The sequence below is a fragment of the Aethalodelphis obliquidens genome, unplaced genomic scaffold (genome assembly GCF_003676395.1).
Source record: "Aethalodelphis obliquidens isolate GAN/ISIS:26980383/991018 unplaced genomic scaffold, ASM367639v1 scaffold48, whole genome shotgun sequence".
NCBI lineage: Eukaryota > Metazoa > Chordata > Mammalia > Artiodactyla > Delphinidae > Aethalodelphis > Aethalodelphis obliquidens.
The window spans coordinates 15,624,474-15,645,428 of record NW_020837992.1 but is presented as its reverse complement, the minus strand read 5'-3'; the positions used below and the strand labels follow the sequence as shown (position 1 = coordinate 15,645,428).

Here is a 20,955-nt window from a genome sequence, read left to right as displayed (position 1 = left end):
ACTTTGAGGGAGAAATAATTTCTTTGTTTTTTGCCTCTCTTATTTTGAATTTTCTTGTTTCCTATAGTTAAGCCTAAACATAGTGCTATCTTATCTTATTCCAGTTACCTGCACAGATAAATGGGAATGAATCAGGTATTGTCCATAAACTTTTTTTATTTTTTCAATTCTCTACATAAAACACCTAAAGCTTCTTATTGGACTCAGACTATATAAAACAATATTTAAAACCACAATTGTTTTTGGAATTAGTGATGATGGTATATACTAAAAACATACTAAATAGCACTGAATTATTTTAAAATAATAAATAAATAAAAATAATAAATATTTAAAATAATATTTTAAAAGTGTGAATTTTATGATATGTAAATTATACCTCAAAACTTATTTAAAAAAACATGTTAAAATGAATCATTCAGTGAAAGCATTAAATATTTAAATTTTTAAATTAAGTTTCACATTTAATTAAAACTACCATTTCTGTGGGATACGAGAATTATTAAATATCTGAAACATAAAACTTTAACATAGATCCAGATGCTTTAACTTGTTACTATTCTGATAGCCCCCTTTAGGTTTGCTTCTATTTTATTATTACTCATTTCCAGATTCAGATTTTGCATTACTTTGGAGAGCATATTATCATCTTTTTTATCTCCTGAAGCAGTCCCTTTGCTGAGGGCTTCTTCTGCTACAATAAAAAACTGTTCAGTTGGTTGAAGAATGCTTACTCCGTAGCCATTGTTGTTGTAAATATGATTATTGGTCATCTTCAACTTGGGTGCTGGAAGAACCTGTTAAATTACTCAAGGAAATTAGTTTTTCAATTTCTATAAAAATAAAATATGAACTAATGAACATCTCATAAACTCTAGAACTTATTCTTGAGTTTACACATTTCTTTAGAACAACTGAATCTCTCAGTTTTGAACAAGTATTATTTTCCTCACACTGGATTAATGTAATACTAACTACAAAAAGTTTTAATATTAAATGGAGTTTTCAATTTTATCCATTATTGATAAAGACAACTGATTCTAGATGGGGATACAGCAATATCCCATGATAAATATGAAAATAATTTCAGATAATGAAAATGCTAAAGATGAAAATAATTTAAAATAATGATATGTAAATTAGTGTTCTAGGGAAAACTTCATTAACTATGCGAGTCTAGGGAGGGACCTAGAAAAGTAGAATTTATAGAAGTAGAAAGGAATGGGAAGGCATTTCACTTATAAATTATTGCTATTAATGTTTTAATTGGTTAGCTTAAATTATTTTACAAAGTTTGAAAGTAAGACTTAAAATATTTAATATATTTATCCTCTTAATTTGCTTTACCTTGGAAAATCTATTACAAGTCTGCTCAGTGAAAAATTAAAACATTTATAAGAGTACTTTCTCATATTCAAAGTTATTTACTAAGAATTTAAGTTGAAATTATTAAATAAGACTAAACTTGTTTCCTATCAACCATCATTTAAACCATATTTTAATTACTTGTACCATACTTTTCCAAATCAACAATAATATTTAGACTAAAATTTAAGACTGAAGGTATCTTTCTAATAATTATTTATAATTCTTACAACAATTCTATGTCAAAAAATGTGAAAATACCTTCATATTAACTCCACCTAAGGTGCTTTTTGAACTGTCAGTTGTTCTGAGGTTATTACAGTGATGAATTTCATTCCTTTCCAAAATAGCTATGCTTCCAGGATACAGTTCAACACCAGCACCCTGTAAATTAAAAGCAAATAAAACAATCTATAAAACACATGCACCTCTCCAAAATTTTCTTTATATTTGAAAACTAATTCTATATTAGCAATCTAAACACACTAAGTTACATGAAAATACATGATAGTGCAGACAACAATTTTGTGGAGATAATGTTTAAAACAAATTGTTTGTGTCAGAGAATCATTGGGCCTAGAAGGAAGGTTGAAGTCATATGGCGTATAACGTTCTCTCCTACCCAAATCAAGTCTTAGAAGGGAGTCAAAGACCTCTTTAAGCAACTTTCAATAGTTATAAAAATTCATTTATATATACTCTAAATCCCTCATAATTCTAGTTAAGTATTTCCTTATTTTAGTGGGAACTAAGAAAAAGTCATTCTGTAAAAAGGTCTTACTTTTCTGCTTCCTTTAATCTTTTTTTGATTCAATTTTCTAGTCCTTTAATGGTCTTTGTGATTGTTATCTTTAGACTCAAGCTGTCAGAACTAATCAATACCTTACAGCGTCTGATAGCTTATAAGTACTTACATCTTTTTAAGTAAACGATCAAGTAACTGACTCATGATCTGTTTTACAGCCACTGATACCTAGATTTTTTTAAAAATCACACATAAACCAAAACTAGTAATTTCTTACTTTGGACTTAGGCAGTTTACTTTTCCTAAGTGTACTAAGTGTATAATGACACACGTATACTTGTTCTCATTTTATTTACTTTTGTCAGTTTCTAAGTTTAATTATAATTCAATTAAAAGATAAAATAATTGTTACCCTTTGTTTCCATATTAATATCACTCAAAGTTATCAATAGCCAAATAAACCCATAAATTTTATAAAATAAAATACCTGGGCACCAGTTATTTCACAGTCTGTAATTGTCAAAGCAGCTCCTGTAAGAACACACACTCCTGTTCCTTCACATTTTAATACACAGTTTTCTAGAGTCATGTGACCAGACTCCACCACCACAATACCATCAACTGTCCCTTGTTGTATCAAAGATAGATGCATTAATTTCACATTATCAGCTTTGGACACCACAAAACTGTCATAAGAAGGTTCAGAAGTAATCATAATTTCCTCTCTCTTTCCAATTCCTGATGTATAAAGACAAAAGTACATAATTAAATCAGTACTCCCAAAGCTTAAAGCCCTTTAGTCATTCAATAATACTTGTTCTTACTAAGTTTTTCTTTTCACACATTTTTAATAAGTAACATCTGTAATTATTCAGTCAGCTAATTAGATACTTAACTATAATGTAGTCTTTTGTCCTTATTTTGATGCCATGATGGAAGAATCTGGGTTTATAATCAATCTAAATGTACCTATGGTACTTATTCAACATATTCCTTCCACTATGTATTTCCCTATATTATATAGTGAGCAGTCATCTACAAAATGTGTAAGATACAAAAAGTATCTTACCAAAACCTGGTTTCAAAACCATTATAAATTACCATAACAAAAAAGACTGGCAGAGACTTGAATTAGGTTACAAGATTAATGTAATCATATCCATAATTTTGTTCTAGAGTAGTATGAGCAATCTTCTAAATTTAACATCAATCCAAAAATGAGGGGTTGGATCTTTAAGAAGACTACCAATTTTTAAAATTACAAATATGATCCTTATTACCCATATAGTTCAGCAAAATATAACTGACTACAGTCATCAAAATCTAGTGAAAATTTTGCTCAATTTTTGAATTGATAGCAAAGTTTAAGTCATCTGTCTTTTCTTTTGGCTAGACAAGGGGAATAACCTTACTTTAATGTAAAAGGGCAAAATTAAATATGTTCACTAAATATGTTCAGAACCTAAAAGAAATTTAGTAAACTCTGCTTTTTTACTTCTTGAGTTTCCATGTGAATTAAACTTCTTGAGAAAATGCTGAGCATATTTTAATATAGCCTTACATTTAGGTTTCCCTACTAGAGTGCTATGAAGTGCTATGAAGACAGAGGAGAAAAAAGTAGTTTAGGTAAAAATATAGAGCTAATAGAAGATATCGTGAACTGATTTTTTTTTTCTGATTTTGAGTATTTATTTAGAATCTCTGCTTGTAGTGCTACATTATCATGGGGAAAAAGTAGTCTCATTGATTTGCTCTGGTACAGTATGTCCAAACGAGGTCACCTGTACAGATAATATACTACTGAACAGGTGAGAAAATCTTAACTGTAAAAAGCACATAAGGGATTTTTGTGAAACATAAAACCCTGTTCTAATTTCTAGTAATCTGATTAACCATGTTTATAAAATACAGTTTCTCCAGCATACATTGCTGTTAAAAAATTGCAAAGGATGCCTTGCTAACCCTTTATAACGATGTCATCAGTCAATAAAGCAAGATTTACAGCTTGATATTCTCCTGGAAAAATAACTACTGTATCTCCACTATAACAACTATCCAAAGCCAAATCCAAATCATCATGCTGTTGGAGAAGTGTGTCTGAAGATAAGTCCTTTACCTGAAAAAAAGAAAACAATAGGTCAAACTGAAACAGGTCATTTTAATCAGTTAACTCATTGGTAACATGTGCTTTTCCCAAAGACTGACTTTGTATAGGTAGTGCACTGTAAATACTCTGTGTATTTATGTTCATTAAATGCTCAAAGTATCAGTCCATCAATTAAGGAATGATGAAAAGAGATTTTCTCATTACAATTACATTCACTAGTGAATGATTACAATCACTAGTAATTTTACAGCTATTAAATACAGCCAGAAGTCATATTTTGACCTTTACATATTACCTCCTAAGCCTCACAACAGTTCTTTGAGGTAAAGTATTATTATACCCTTGTAATGTTAAGAAATTGAAACTCGGTGAGAGTAAATGATTTGCCCACGGACACAGAGTTAGTGGGTGGTGAAGCTAAGTTTTAGATCTAGATGACACCAGATCTCTTTCCTACTGGAAACTACTACTTTGTTTTAACTCAAACTGACTCTAAAATTTTGGTAAACCAACAAAAATTTATATATTAAAGATTCTAGAACTAAAAGCAAAAAAGTACCAGAAATTTGCACTGGGAGTAGGAAAGGGGAAAGAACTTCATTATTAGTGCCATGAAGAATGAGGAACTTTAAAAATAAAATCTGGTAACTAAAAATATACTCTGAAAAAATGCCTATTCTTTTATCCCAATAGAAATGGCATCATCATTCATATATCGTTTTTCTTATTATATAAGAGGCACTTATTGTAAAAAACAAAATGAAACAAAGCATAACAAAAATGGAAATTTTAACCTAAATAAAATATATAGATATTTCCTTCTTATCTTTTTCCCATGCATATATTCATTTATTCGTAATACCAATATATCATACCATAGATGCATATGGTTTTGAATCCTGATTTTTCTCATTTCATTATATCACATTTCCCCATGTCTTTAAATATTTTTTCAAAGCCTAAATTTTTTTTTTTTTAATTGGGGATATAGTTGTTTTACAACGTTGTGTTAGTTTCTACTGTACAGCGAACTGAGGTGGAGTTCCCTGTGCTACATAGCAGGTTCTCATTAGTTATCTATTTTATACATATTAGTGTATATATGTCAATCCCAATCTCCCAGTTCATCCCACCCACCCCCTTACCCTCTTGGTGTCCATATGTTTGTTCTCTACGTCTGTGTCTCCAAAGCCTAATTTTTATGATTTACATAATAATACATCATACAGATGTGTCATGATTTTCTTACCCTCATTTAGATAGCTTACATTTTTTTTCAATATTACAAAAATACGACCACAAATAAATTATGCACATCGCTAGTTATTTCTTTAGGATAAACTAGATTGAGAATTACTAAGTCAAAAGGTATAAAACATTTTAAGCCTTTCGGATACATATTGCTAAACCACCCTCCAAGAAAGTTTAACCAAATGAAACTTGGTCTGAGAACTCACTTTTCTGCAAGCTCATCAGTATGGGGTATCTTTTAAATGTATAAAAATATTTGCCATTTTAATAGGCTCACTGCCTCGTTTTAATTTTCTTTGATAAGCAGGAGTGAACATTTTTTTCCAGATATATATATGAAACTCTTAAAATCCTCACTAAATCAGCAAACCAATACAGTCATTTGTGCTTGTATTACATCTTACATACTCTAAATACTTCTGTAGCAGACAGTACAAGGACTACCTCTGTAAATACTTTGGAAGAACTCTAGAATACATCTCATTTATATATATATATATATAAAAAAAATTTTTTTTTTGGCCGTGCCATGTGTGCGGCTTGCAGGATATTTGTTCCCCGACCAGGGATCGAACCCGTGCCCCCTGCAGTGGAAGCTCAGAGTCCTAACCACTGGACTGCCAGGGAATTCCCATCATTTATTTTTGCCTTATTCACTGAAACAGGAAACATGAGAAAAATGTTTGATGGGGGAAGATAATGAGTTTAATTTTGGTGCCAGTTAATTTGAGGCACCAGTGGAGTCACTCAGAGATATCCGGTAGACCATCTATATAAGGATCTAGAATACAGGACTGAAATCTGACAAGGTATAAAGATCTTAGAATTGTTTACTTGTATGATAATTCAAGAATGGGAATGGGTGAGATTAGCTATAAGAATGTATAAAAAGGAAAAGGTAGCACCCTTGTACAGAACACTGAGGAATAACATTTAAAGGATAGGCAAAAACAAGATATTACAAAGAAAACTGAGGAGTGGCCCAAGAGGTGGTAAGAAAATCAGATCAAGGTGTCATGAAAGGAGGAAGTAGTTGATCATGTCAAATGCTGCTGAAAGATTAAAAGAGATGGTAATCCCTACTGCATTTAGCCACAGCTTGGTCCCACATGACCACAAGAGCATTTTCACTGGTGTTCTGGAGGCAGAAACCAGATCACAGTGAGTAGAGGCATGAATGGGAAAGAAGTAAAGACAAGTGAAGCCAAATATTTCAAGAAGTTTGGCTCTGCAAGGGAAGAGACAAAGATGTGGTATTTAGGGTAGATATTGTTTTGTTATTTAAGATAAGACAGAATTGAGCAGCTCTCAATGCATTCAGGAAGGAGAGAGCAGAGAGAAAGATACAAGAAAGAGGTGACGCCCTGGAAATAGTGGAGTAAAGAGCTCCAAGAATTAGTACTTCTTCTAAAGCAAACAAATTGGCAAAAAATGACAGAATCAATGTTTTTTTGTAACTCTGAAATCTAATTAAACATAGCAGCCAAGGAAGTGCTAGATGAAGAGGTTGTTAAAATTCAGTAAGAAAGTGTTCTGGTGTTTTTACTTACTTGCCTACCATATCCCATTCTCCAGACTGGCAGCAGTTGAGTGAATAGCAACAGCCCATATTTCTGATGTGGCTTGCTGGCACTGGGATGGGTGAGGGGTGGGGGAAATAGGGATCTTATTCTCAAAAAACTTGTGACTGCATTTTGACCTGTCTGATGATCAGTATCTCAGGAGAGGGACTGGCAAAGAAACTGACCTTTGTTTCACCTCCCCCAGGATGGAGCAGCTTTATAGTAGCATCTGATGAAAGCATTTAAAGACATACTCTACCCAAAGCTACCTGGGACAAAGGATGAAGGAAGGGCAAGGAAAAGCCTACAAATGAGGAGGCTGAAGAGGAAGATTCTTGGGGAAATAAGAGCTACCTTATATACTGGGGAATCTACAGTAAAATGCACAATCTCAGGGATGGATGCATACTCAGAAGAGATCTGTAAAGACCTTAAGCTTGTACTTCTGGCTGATCACTGGGCCCTGTGCAAGCAGGAGGTGAAAACTAAGGCAGAGTTGTAGGCAGCCTGGCTTAGTTTGAAGGAGTGCCTCAACTCAGAGCTAATCTGCAAAGGCAAGGAGTTTTTTGTTTTAGTTTTTCTTTTTAGCTGCAGGTGTTTAGGGGAATTTCTGTCAGGTCACCGACTAACTGCTGAGATAACAGAGACTTCAGCAGCCACACACAAAAAAGAATAGAGCCTTTGCAAAAACAGTTTGGAAAATTCACTAAACATATGGACAACTGCAGTCCTAAACAACCAATACAGCAAACCCTGGGGATGGGGTAGAATACAATTTCCAGAGTTACCACATTATAATATTAAAAATACCCAGTTTTCAACAAAAATTATAAGACATACAAAGAAACAGGAAGCTATGGCCCATTCACAGGAAAAAAAAAAAAAAAAGAGATTGACAGAAACCATCTCTGAGGAAGTCCAGAAAAGACTTTGGACTTACCAGACAAAACTTTAAATCAATTGTCTTAAATAGCCTCAAAGAGCTCAAGGAAACCATGGATAAATAATTAAAGGAAACCAAGAGAACAACAGATGAATAAATAGAGAATATCCATAAAGGGATAAAACTTATAAAATTGAACCAAATAGAAATTCTATAGCTGTACAGTAAAAGTACAAAAAAGTACAATAGTTGAAATGAAAACTCACTAGAGAGGTTCAATAACAGGTCTGAGCAGGCAGAAGAATAACAAACTTGAAGATAGGACAATTGCAATTATTGGATCTAAGGAGCAGGAAGAAAAATGAACAAAGTCGAAAGGACCAGTGGTATCCCATCAAGAACACTGATATGGGAATCCCAGAAGAAGAGAGAAAGAAAAGAGCAGAAAGAATATTTGAAAAAATAATGGTTGGAAACTTTCCAAATCTGTTGAAAGATGTGAATCAACACATCCAAGAAGCTTAATGGATGCAGAATAAATACAAAGAGATCCACACCAACATACATTATAATCAAACTGTTGAAAGCCAAAACAGAGAATCTTGAAAGCAGCAAGAGAGAAGCAATTCAATATGAACAAAGGACTGGCAATAAGATTAACATGATTTCTCATAAGAAACTATGGAAGCCAGAAACCAATGAGATGACATATTTAAAGTGCTGAAAGGGGGGAAAAAAACACTATCAACCAAGAATTCTATATCTGGCAAAACTATCCTTCAAAATAAAGAAAAACTTAAGACATTCCCAGATAAACAAAGCCTGGATCTTCCCTGTGCTAAAGGGAGTCCTTCAGACTGAAGGAAAAGAACACTAGATAGTAACTCAAAGCCATATGAAGCAGTAACTCCAGCAAAGGCAGCAAATACATGGGTAAATATAAAGCCGGTATTATTATAATCTTTGTTTGTAACTCCTTTTCTTTGTTTCCTGTATGATTTAAAAGAGCAATGCATGAAACAATTATAAATCCATGTTAATGGGCAGACAATGTATAAAGATGTAATTTGTGACAACAGCAACATAAAGTAGGAATGGAGCTGTAAAAGAACAGAGTGTTTGTGTGCTATTGAAGCTAAGTTGGTATCAATCCAGACTAGACTGTTATAAATTTAGAATGTTAATTGTAATCTCCATGGTAACCACTAAGACGATAACTAAAAATATACAGAAAGGAAATGAGGAGTGAGTCAAACAAAACACTAGAAAAAACTCATCAAATACAAAAGAATATGACATATAGAAATCAAATGGCAAATGGCAGAAGTCCTTTCTTATCAGTAATCACTTCAAATGTAAATGGATTAAGATCACCAATTAAAAGATAGAGACTGGTAGAATGGATAAACATGATCCAATTATATAATGTCTACAAGGGACTCACTTTAGGTCCAAAGACACAAATAAATTAATAGTAAAAGGATAGAAAAAAACATTTCATACAAATAGTAACCAGAAGAGAACTGCAGTGACTATACTAATATTAAATAAAATAGACTTTAAGTCAAAAGTTCTTACCAGAGACAAAGAAGGACATTATATATTGACCAAAAAGAATTTATTCATCAAGAAGATATAATAAGCACGTATGCAGGAAACAATGAGGCCCCAGAATATATGAAGCAAACACTGGCAGAGCTGAGGGGAGAACTAGACAGTTCTACAATAATATAATAGTTGAAGACTTCCATACTCCATTTGCAATAATGACTAGTACATCTACAGAAGATCAATAAGGAAACAGGATTTGAACGACACTATAATCCAGCTAGACCTAATACACACAGAACTCAATACAGAAGAATACATATTCTTCTTAATTGCACATAGAACATTCTCCAGGTTACACCATATGATAAGCTACAAAACAAATTTCAATAAATGTATCCTCTCTGACCACAATGGAATTGATTTAGAAATGAATAACAGCAGGAAAAACTGGAAAATTCACAAATATGTGGAAATTAAACAACATTCTTAAACAACAAATGGGTCAAAGAAAACCAAAATAAAAAATGAGAAAATGAGGTGAATGAAAACAAAATCACAACGTACCAAAACTTATGGGATGCTCAGAGTGGAGTTCAGAGTGAAATTTATAGTTATAAATGCTTATATTAAAAAAGAAAGATCTTGGGGCTTCCCTGGTGGTGCAGCGGTTGAGAGTCCACCTGCAGATGCAGGGGACATGGGTTCGTGCCCCGGTCTGGGAGGATCCCACGTGCCGCGGAGTGGCTGGGCCCGTGAGCCATGGCCGCTGAGCCTGCGCCTCCGGAGCCTGTGCTCCGCAGCAGGAGTAGGTCACAACGGTGAGAGGCCCGCGTACCACAAGAAACAAAAAAAAAAAAAGAAAAGAAAAAAGAAAGATCTTGGGGACTTCCTTGTTGGTGCAGTGGTTGGGAATCCACCTGCCAGTGCAGGGGACACAGGTTCGAGCCCTGGTCTGGGAAGATCCCACGTTCTGTGGACCAACTAGGCCCGTGCACCACAGCTGCTGAGCCTGCGCTCTACAGCCTGTGAGCCACAACTACTGAGCCCGTGTGCCACAACTACTGAAGGCCTCATGCCTAGAGCGCATGCTCTGCAGCAAGAGAAGCCACCGTGATGAGAAGCCCGCGCACCGCAACGAAGAGTAGCCCCCACTCACCACAACTAGAGAAAGCCTGCGCGCAGCAATGAAGACCCAATGCAGCCAAAAATAAAATAAATAAATTTAAAAAAAGAAAGATCTCAAATCAGTAACCTAACTTTATATCTTATGGAACTAGAAAAAGAAGAACAAACTAAATCCAAAGTCAGCAGAAGAAAGAAAATAATAAAGATTAGAGCAGAGATAAATGAAATGGAGAACAGAAAAACAATAGAATTAAATCAAAAATTGATTCTTTGAAATGATCTATGAAATTGACAAACCTTTAGCTAAACTAAGAAAAAAGGGAGAAGGCAAAAAATAACATCAGAAATGAAAGTGGAGACACTACTACTGAACTTCTAGAAATAAAAAGGATTATAAGAGAATATTATGAACAAATGTACACCAACAAATGCTCCAACAAAATGAACAACAAAATGAAGTGTACAAATTTCTAGAAATACACAAATTACCAAAACTGAGTCAAAAAGAAATAGAAAATCTGAACAGACCTAGAACAAGTAAAGAGATTGAATCAGTAATCAAAAACCTCCCAACAAAGAAAAATCTAGGACCAGATGGCTCCATTAGTAACTACTACAAAACATTTAAAGAATTAACACCAATTCTTCTCTCCAATTCTTCCAAAAACAGGAGAGAACAACTCCTAACTCCTTCTATGATGCCAGCATCCTCTGATAACAAAGCCAAAGAAACCAGAAGAAAACTACAGACCAATTTCGCTTATGAATATAAATGCAAAAATCCTCAATATATTCTAGCAAGCCAAACCCAACAGTATTTTAAAAGTTATACACTATGACCAAGTGGGATTTATCCCAGGAATTCAGGGGTAGTTTAACATATAAAAATCAATCAATGCTACATTAATAAAATAAAGGGGGGAAAGAAACTACAGGATCATCTCAATTGATGTATAAAAAGCATTTGAGGGCTTCCCTGGTGGCGCAGTGGTTGAGAGTCCACCTGCCGATGCAGGGGACATGGGTTCGTGCCCCAGTCCGGGAAGATCCCACATGCCGCAGAGCGGCTGAGCCCGTGAGCCATGGCTACTGAGCCTGTGCGTCCGGAGCCTGTCCTGTGCTCTGCAACAGGAGAGGCCCGTGTACCGAAAAAAAAAAAGCATTTGACAAAATCCAATACCTTTTCATTATAAAAACCACTCGAAAATTAGGAATAGAGGGGAACTTCCTCAACACAATAAATGTAATTTATGAAAACCTCACAGTTAACATCATAATCATAAAAGACTGAAAACTTTCTCCCTGTATTAGTTTCCTAGGGTAACAAAATATCACAAACTTAGTTAGCTAAACAACAGAAATTTATTTTCTCACAGTTCTAGAGGCTGCAAATCCTAGATCAAGGTGTCAGTAAGTTTGGTTTCTTTTGAGACCTCTCTCCTTGGCTTGCACATGGCCACCCTCTTGCTTCCTCTTCACATGGTTGTCCCTCTGTGCATGTGCACCCTGGTACCTCTTTGTGTGTCCAAATTTTGTCTTCTTATAAGGACATCAGGCAGTTTGCATTAGGACCCACCATAAGGACTTCATTTTAACTTAATCATTTCTTTAAATACCCATCTCCAAATACATGTAGTTATATTTTGAGGTATGGGGATTAAGACTTCAACATACGAATTCTGGAGAGACACAGTTCATCCTGTAACACTTCCCTACAATCAGGAACAAAACAAAGACACCCATTTTTACCACTGCTATTCAACACTGTACTAGCCAGAAGAAGTTCTAGCCTGAGCAACTAGGTAAAAATAAATAAAAGGCATCTAGACTGGAAAGGAAGAAGTAAAACTATTTCTATTTGCAGACAACATGATTCTACATATCATATACATAGAAAATCCCAAAAGAATTCACCAAAAAAGTATGATAGCTATTAAATTCAGCAAAGTTGCAGGACACAAGATCAACAAACAAGTCAGTTTTGTTCCTATATACCAGCAATGAACAATCTGAAGAGAAAATTAAGGAAATAATTCTATTTACAAGAGCATCCAAAATAATAAAATATCTAGGAATAATTTTTACATACATATAAGGTGAAAGCCTTTATGTAAAAACTACAAAACTTTGCTGAAAGAAATTAAAGAATGCCTAAGTAAATTGGAAGGCTCCATGTTTATGGATTGGAAGCTTTTCATATTGCTAAGATGGCAATAATACCCTAATTGATCTACAGATTCAATGTAATTCCTGTCAAAATTCCAATAGCCTTTTTAGCAGAAATGGAAGATCTTATCCTCAAATTTATATGGAATTGCAAGGGACCCTGAATATCCAAGACAGTACTGAAAAAAAAATTGGAGAACTCACACCTCTGATTTCAAAACTTACTACAAAGCTATGGTAATTGAACTGTGTGATACTGTCATAAGGATAGACAGTATCTGAAACAGAACTGAAAGCCCAGAAATAAACCCATACAACCAAGGCCAACTGATTTTCAACAAGGGTGCCAAGACTATTCAGTGGAGGAAAGAACAGTCTCTTCAACCATGGTGTTGGGACAACGGGATATCTACATGCAGAGAAATAGAATTGGACTCCTCACTCACACCATATACAAAAATTAACTCAAAATGGATCAATGACCTAAATATAAGAGCTAAAACTATAAAACTCTTAAGAGAAAACATAAGGTTAAATTTTTATGACCTTGGATTTGGCACTGGATTCTTTGGTATGATACCAAAAGCATGAGTAATAAAAGAAGAAATAGATAAACTGAACTTCACCAAACTTTAAAACGTCTGTGTGTCAAAGAACATTATTAAGAAAGTGAAAAGACAACTATGAAATGGGAGAAAACATACATAAACATACATCTAATATGAATCTAGTATCCAGAATATACAAGGAATTCATAATCAGTAACAAAAAAACAAACAGCCCAATCAAAAATGGGCATAGGACTTGAAGAGATCTCTCTCCAAACCAGAGATACAAATGGCCAACAAGCACATGAAAAGACGAAATGAAAATCAAAATCACAATGAGATACCACTTCATATACCACTAGGATGACTTTAATGAAAGAGACAGATAAGTGCTGATAAAGATGTGGAGAAATCAGAACCCTCAAACATTTCTGGTGGGAATGTAAAATGGTTCAGCCGCTGTGGAAAACAGTTCAGTGGTTCTTTAAAAAGTTAAACATATATGGTTTAACATATGTAGTTGACTGGAAGGATATTTAGGACATTAATTCAATAGAGAATACAGGAGGACTAGGGATGAGATTAATTAATAAGTTAAAAAAAGTTAATAAGTTCAGGTCGAGGAAACACCATGGCGGAGTAGAAGGATGTGCTCTCACTCCCTCTTGTGAGAACACCAAAATCACAACTAGCTGCTGCACAGTCATCTACAGGAAGACACTGGAACTCACCAAAAAAGATACCCCACATCCAAAGACAAAGAAGAAGCCACAATGAGACGGTACGAGGGGCGCAATCACAGTAAAATCAAATCCCATAACTGCTGGGTGGGTGACTCATAGACTGGAGAACACATACCACAGAAGTCCACCCACTGGAGTGAAGGTTCTGAGCCCCATGTCAGGCTTCCTAACCTGAGGGTCTGGCAACAGGAGGAGGAATTCCTAGAGAATCAGACTTTGAAGCCTAGTGGGAATTGATTGCAGGACTTCGACAGGACTGGGGAAAACAGAGACTCCACTCTTGGAGGGCACACACAAAGTAGTGTGCACATCAGGACCCAGGGGAAGGAGCAGTGACCCCAGGGGAGACTGAACCAGACCTACCTGCTAGTGTTGGAGGGTCTCCTGCAGAGGTGGGGGGTGGCTGTGGCTCACGGTGGGGACAAGGACACTGGCAACAGAAGTTCTGGGAAGTACTCCTTGGCATGAGCCCTCCCGGAGTCCACCATTAGTCCCATCAAAGAGCCTGTAGCCTCTAGTGCTGGGTTGCCTCAGGCCAAAAAACCAACAGGGAGGAAACCCAGCCCCACCCATCAACAGTCAAGTGGATTAAAGTTTTACTGAGCTCTGCCCACCAGAGCAACAGTCAGTGCTACCCACCACCACTCCCTCCCACCAGGAAACTTACACAAGCCTCTTAAGATAGCCTTATCCACCAGAGGGCAGACAGCAGAAGCAAGAAGAACTACAATCCTGCAGTCTGCAGAACAAACCACATTCACAGAAAGACAGACAAGACGAAAAGGCAGAGGGCTATGTACCAGATGAAGCAACAAGATAAAATCCCAGAAAAACAACTAAATGAAGTGGAGATAGGCAACCTTCCAGAAAAAGAATTCAGAATAATGATAGTGAAGATGATCCAGGACCTCAGAAAAAGAATGGAGGCAAAGATGGAGAAGATGCAAGAAATGTTTAAAAAAGACTTAGAAGAATCAAAGAACAAACAAACAGAGATGAATAATACAATAATTGAAATGAAAACTACACTAGAAGGAATCAATAGCAGAATAACTGAGGCAGAAGAACAGATAAGTGAAAGACAGAATGGTGGAATTCACTGCTGCGGAACAGAATTAAGAAAAAAGAATGAAAAGAAATGAAGACAGCCTAAGAGACCTCTGGGACAACATTAAACACAACAACATTCGCGTTATAGGGGTCCCAGAAGAAGAAGAGAGAGAAAAAGGACCAGAGAAAATATTTGAAGAGATTATAGTCGAAAACTTCCCTAACATGGGGGGCTTCCCTGGTGGCGCAGTGGTTGAGAGTCCGCCTGCCGATGCAGGGGACGCGGGTTCGTGCCCCAGTCCAGGAAAATCCCACATGCCATGGAGCAGCTAGGCCTGTGAGCCATGGCCACTAAGCCTGCGCATCCGGAGCGCGTCCAGAGCCTGTGCTCCGCGGCGGAGGAGGCCACAATGGTGAGAGGCCCATGTACTGCAAAAAAAAAAAAAAAATTAACTTCCCTAACATGGGAAAGGAAATAGCCACCCAAGTCCAGGAAGTGCAGCGAGTCCCAGGCAAGATAAACCCAAGGAGAAACACACCGAGACACATAGTAATCAAATTGGGAAAAATTAAAGACAAAGCAAAATTATTGAAAGCAGCAAGGGAAAAATGACAAATAACATACAAGGGAACTCCCATAAGGATAAAAACTGATTTCTCAGCAGAAACTCTACAAGCCAGAAGGGAATGGCATGATATACTTAAAGTGATGAAAGGGAAGAACCTACAACCAAGATTACTATACCCGGCAAGGATCTCATTCAGATTCGATGGAGAAATCAAAAGCTTTACAGACAAGCAAAAGCTAGGAGAATTCAGCACCACCAAACTAGCTCTACAACAAATACTAAAGGAACTTCTCTAGGTGGGAAACACAAGAGAAAAAAAGGACCTACAAAAACAAACCCGAAACAATTAAGAGAGTGGTAATAGGAACATACATATCGATAATTACCTTAAACGTGAATGGATTAAATGCCCCAACCAAAAGACACAGGCTTGCTGAATGGATACAAAAACAAGACCCATCTATATGCTGTCTACAAGAGACCCACTTCAGACCTAGGGACACATCCAGACTGAAAGTGAGGGGATGGAAAAAGATATTCCACACAAATGGAAATCAAAAGAAAGCTGGAATAGCTGTACTCATATCAGATAAAATACTTTAAAATAAAGAATGTTACAAGAGACAAGGAAGGACACTATATAATGATCAAGGGATCAATCCAAGAAGAAGATATAACAATTATACATATATATGCACTCAACATAGGAGCACCTCAATACATAAGGCAACTGCTAACAGCTATAAAAGAGGAAATCAACAGTAACACAGTAATAGTGGGGGACTTTAACACCTCACTTACACCAATGGACAGATCATCCAAAATGAAAATAAATAAGGAAACAGAAGCTTTAAATGACACAACAGACCAGATAGATTTAATTGATATTTATAGGACATTCCATCCAAAAACAGCAGATTACACTTTCTTCTCAAGTGCGCATGGAACATTCTCCAGGATAGATCACGTCCTGGGTCACAAATCAAGCCTCAGTAAATTAAGAAAATCGAAATCATATCAAGCATCTTTTCTGACCACAATGCTATGAGATTAGAAATCAATTACACGGGAAAAAACCCGAAAGAAACACAAACACATGGAGGCTAAACAATACGTTACTAAATAACCAAGAGATCACTGAAGAAATCAAAGAAGAAATCAAAAAATACCTAGAGACAAATGACAATGAAAACATGACAATCCAAAACCTATGGGATGCAGCAAAAGCAGTTCTAAGAGGGAAGTTTATAGCTATACAAGCCTATCCCAAGAAACATGAAAAATCTCAAACAATCTAAACTTACACCTAAAGGAACGAGAGAAAGAAGAATAAACAAAACCCAAAGTTAGCAGAAGGAAAGAAATCATAAAGATCAGAGCAGAAATAAATGAATTAGAAACAAAGAACACAATAGCAAAGATCAATACAACTAAAAGCTGGTTCTTTGAGAAGATAAACAAAATTGATAAACCTTTAGCCAGACTCATCAAGAAAAAGAGGGAGAGGACTCAAATCCATAAAATTAGAAATGAAAAAGGAGATGTTACAAAAGACACCTCAGTAATACAAAGCATCCTAAGAGACTACTACAAGCAACTCTATGCCAACAAAATGGACAACCTGGAAGAAATGGACAAATTCTTAGAAAGGTATAACCTTCCAAGACTGAACCAGGAAGAAATAGAAAATATGAACAGACCAATCACAAGTAATGAAATTGAAACTGTTATTAAAAATCTTCCAACAAACAAAAGTCCAGGACCAGATGGCTTCACAGGCAAATTCTGTCAGCCACTTAGAGAAGAGCTAACACCCATCCTTCTCAAACTCTTCCAAAACATTGCGGAGGAAGGAACACTCTCAAACTCACTCTACAAGGCCACAATTACCCTGACACCAAAACCAGACAAAGATACTACAAAAACAGAAAATTACAGAGCAATATCACTGATGAATATAGATGCAAAAATCATCAGCAAAATACTAACAAACAGAATCCAACAACACATTAAAAGGATCATACACCATGATCAAGTGGGATTTATCCCAGGGATGCAAGGATTCTTCAGTATATGCAAATCAATCAATGTGATATACCATATTAACAAACTGAAGAATAAAAACCATATGATCATCTCAATAGATGTAGAAAATACTTTTGACAAAATTCAACACCCATTTATGATAAAAACTCTCCAAAAGGGGGCATAGAGGGAACCTACCTCAACGTAATAAAGGCCATATACGACTAACTCACAGCAAACATCATTCTCAATGGTGAAAAACTGAAAGCATTTCCTCTAAGATCACGTACAAAACAAGGATGTCCACTCTCACCACTATTATTCAACATAGTTTTGGAAGTCCTAGCCACGGTAATCAGAGTAGAAAAAGAAATGAAAGGAATACAAATTGGAAAAGAAGAAGTAGAGCTGTGACTGTTTGCCGATGACATGATACTAAAAATAGATAATCCTAAAGATGCCACAAGAAAACTACTAGAGCTCTTCAATGAATTTGGTAAAGTTGCAGGATACAAAATTAATGCACAGAAATCTCTTGCATTCCTATACACAAATAATGAAAGATCAGAAAGAGAAATTAAGGAAACAATCCCATTCACCATTGCAACAAAAGGAATAAAATATCCAGGAATAAACCTACCTAAGGAGGTAAAAGACCTGTACTCAGAAAATTATAAGACACTGATGAAAGAAATCAAAGATGACACAAACAGATGGAGAGATATACCATGTTCTTGGATTGGAGGAATCAATATTGTGAAAATGACTATACTACCCAAAGCAATCTACAGATTCAATGCAATCCCTATCAAATTACCAGTGGTAGTTTTAACAGAACTAGAACGAAAACTCTTAAAATTTGTATGAAGGCACAAAAGACCCCGAATAGCCAAAGCAATCTTGAGAAAGAAAAACAGAGTTGGAGGAATTAGGCTCCCCGACTTCAGACTATACTACAAAGCTACTGTAATCAAGACAATACGGTACTGGCACAAAAACAGAAATATAGATCAATGGAACAAGATAGAAAGCCCAGAGATAAACCCACGGACCTATGGTCAACTAATGTATGACAAAGGAGGCGAGGATACACAGTGGAGAAAAGACAGTACCTTCAGTAAGTGGTGCTGGGAAAACTGGACAGCTACATGTAAAAGAATGAAATTAGAACACTCCCTAACACCATACACAAAAATAAACTCAAAATGGATTCGAGACTTAAATGTAAGACCGGACACTATAAAACTCTTAGAGGAAAACATAGGAAGAACACTCTTTGACATAAATTACAGCAAGATCTTTTTTGACCCACCTCCTAGAGTAATGGAAATAAAAACGAAAATAAACAAATGGGACCTAATTAAACTTAAAAGCTTTTGCACAGCAAAGGAAACCATAAACAAGATGAAAAGACAGCTCTCAGAATGGGAGAAAATATTTGCAAACGAATTAACGGACAAAGGATTAATCTCCAAAATATATAAACAGCTCATACAGTTCAATATTAAAGAAACAAACAACCCAATCCAAAAATGGGCAGAAGACCTACATAGACATTTCTGCAAAGAAGACATACGGATGGCCAAGAAGCACATGAAAAGCTGCTCAACATCACTAATCATTAGAGAAATGCAAATCAAAACTACAATGAGGTATCACCTCACACCAGTTAGAATGGGCATCAACAGAAAATCTACAAACAACAAATGCTGGAGGGGGTGTGGAGAAAAGGGAACCCTCTTGCACTGTTGGTGGGAATGCAAACTGACACAGCCACTATGGAGAACAGTATGGAGGTTCCTTAAAAAACTAAATATAGAGGGCTTCCCTGGTGGCACAGCAGTTGAGAATCCACCTGCCGATGCAGGGGACACGGGTTCGTGCCCATTTCCGGGAAGATCCCACATGCCGCGGAGCGGCTAGGCCCGTGAGCCATGGCCGCTGAGCCTGCGCGTCCAGAGCCTGTGCTACGCAGCGGGAGAGGCCACAGCAGGGAGAGGCCCGCGTACCGCAAAAACAAACAAACAAACAAACAAACAAAACTAAATATAGAATTACCATATGATCCAGCAATCCCACTACTGGGCATATACCCAGAGAAAACCATAATTCAAAAAGACACATGCCCCCCAATGTTCATTGCAGCACTATTTACAATAGCCAGGTCATGGAAACAACCTAAATGCCCATCGATAGACGAATGGATGAAGAAGATGTGGTACATATATACAATGGAATAATACTCAGCCATAAAAAGAAATGAAATTGAGTCATTTGTTGAGATGTGGATGGATCTAGAGACTGTCATACAGAGTGAAGTAAGTCAGAAAGAGAAAAACAAATGTATATTAACACATGTATGTGGAACCTAGAAAAATGGTACAGATGAACCAGTTTGCAGGGCAGAAGTTGAGACACAGATGTAGAGAACATACGTATGGACACCAAGGGGGGAAAGCCACGGGGAGATGGGGATGGTGGTGTGCTGAATTGGGTGATTGGGATTGACATGTATACACTGATGTGTATAAAATTGATGACTAATAAGAACCTGCTGTATAAAAAAATAAATAAAATAAAATTCAAAAAATTTTTTTAAATTAATAAATTCAAATTTAGGATTGTTGTATGTTAGTGAGACATAAGGTAAAGGTGCTGAGAAGAACTTGTAGTAATGTTGGTCAGCAAAGAATACAAGCAAGAAGGGACAGAGAAAAGGGAATGAAATTACTGAAAAACCGCTGTGTGCCAGACACTGCTAGGTATTTTATACATAGCATCTCATTTCATTCTCAAAAAACCCTATAAGGTGTCAGTGGTGGTGGTAGCCGTAATAGTAGTAATAAAATATTTATTTAGTACTTACTATGTGCTGGCCATTATTCTAAGCACATCACATATATGAACTCATTTAATCTTCATAGCTCTATAAATAAGGAACACTCATAGCTCTATAAATAAGGAAATAAGGTATTATCCCCATTTTACAAATGAGGAACTAAAGCACAAATGGGCAAATAACTTGTTGAAAATCACATAAGTAGTAAGTGCCAAAGCCAGAATCTGGATCCAGGCAGTTTGGCTCCAGAGAGCATCATCCTCATCAGAACAGTACACAGTTTTTTCTCTTTTTAAAGCACTCTGCAAATAGAAATTGAGGTTCAGAGGTCAGGCAGCTTGCCCAAGACAGGCTATTTACTTGACTACAAAGTCCATGCCTTTTCGCTATACTACTTGTGAAGATCACCAGCATAAAGATGATGGG

At 36.1% G+C, this 20,955-nt stretch overlaps 1 protein-coding gene across 1 annotated transcript in view; it reads right to left on the bottom strand.

The window, feature by feature from the left end:
• Nucleotides 1-347: 347 nt before the first annotated feature.
• SHCBP1L (SHC binding and spindle associated 1 like) overlaps nt 348-20,955 on the bottom strand; it is a 45,510-nt gene continuing 24,902 nt past the window's right edge. The window contains exons 7-10 of the mRNA XM_027083070.1: nt 4,073-4,226; nt 2,598-2,848; nt 1,627-1,749; nt 348-797 (exon numbers count right to left, since the gene is read on the bottom strand). Of these exons, the coding sequence (XP_026938871.1) occupies nt 546-797; nt 1,627-1,749; nt 2,598-2,848; nt 4,073-4,226 (780 nt within the window). The 3' untranslated portion in view covers nt 348-545. The remainder of the gene's footprint in view (nt 798-1,626; nt 1,750-2,597; nt 2,849-4,072; nt 4,227-20,955) is intronic.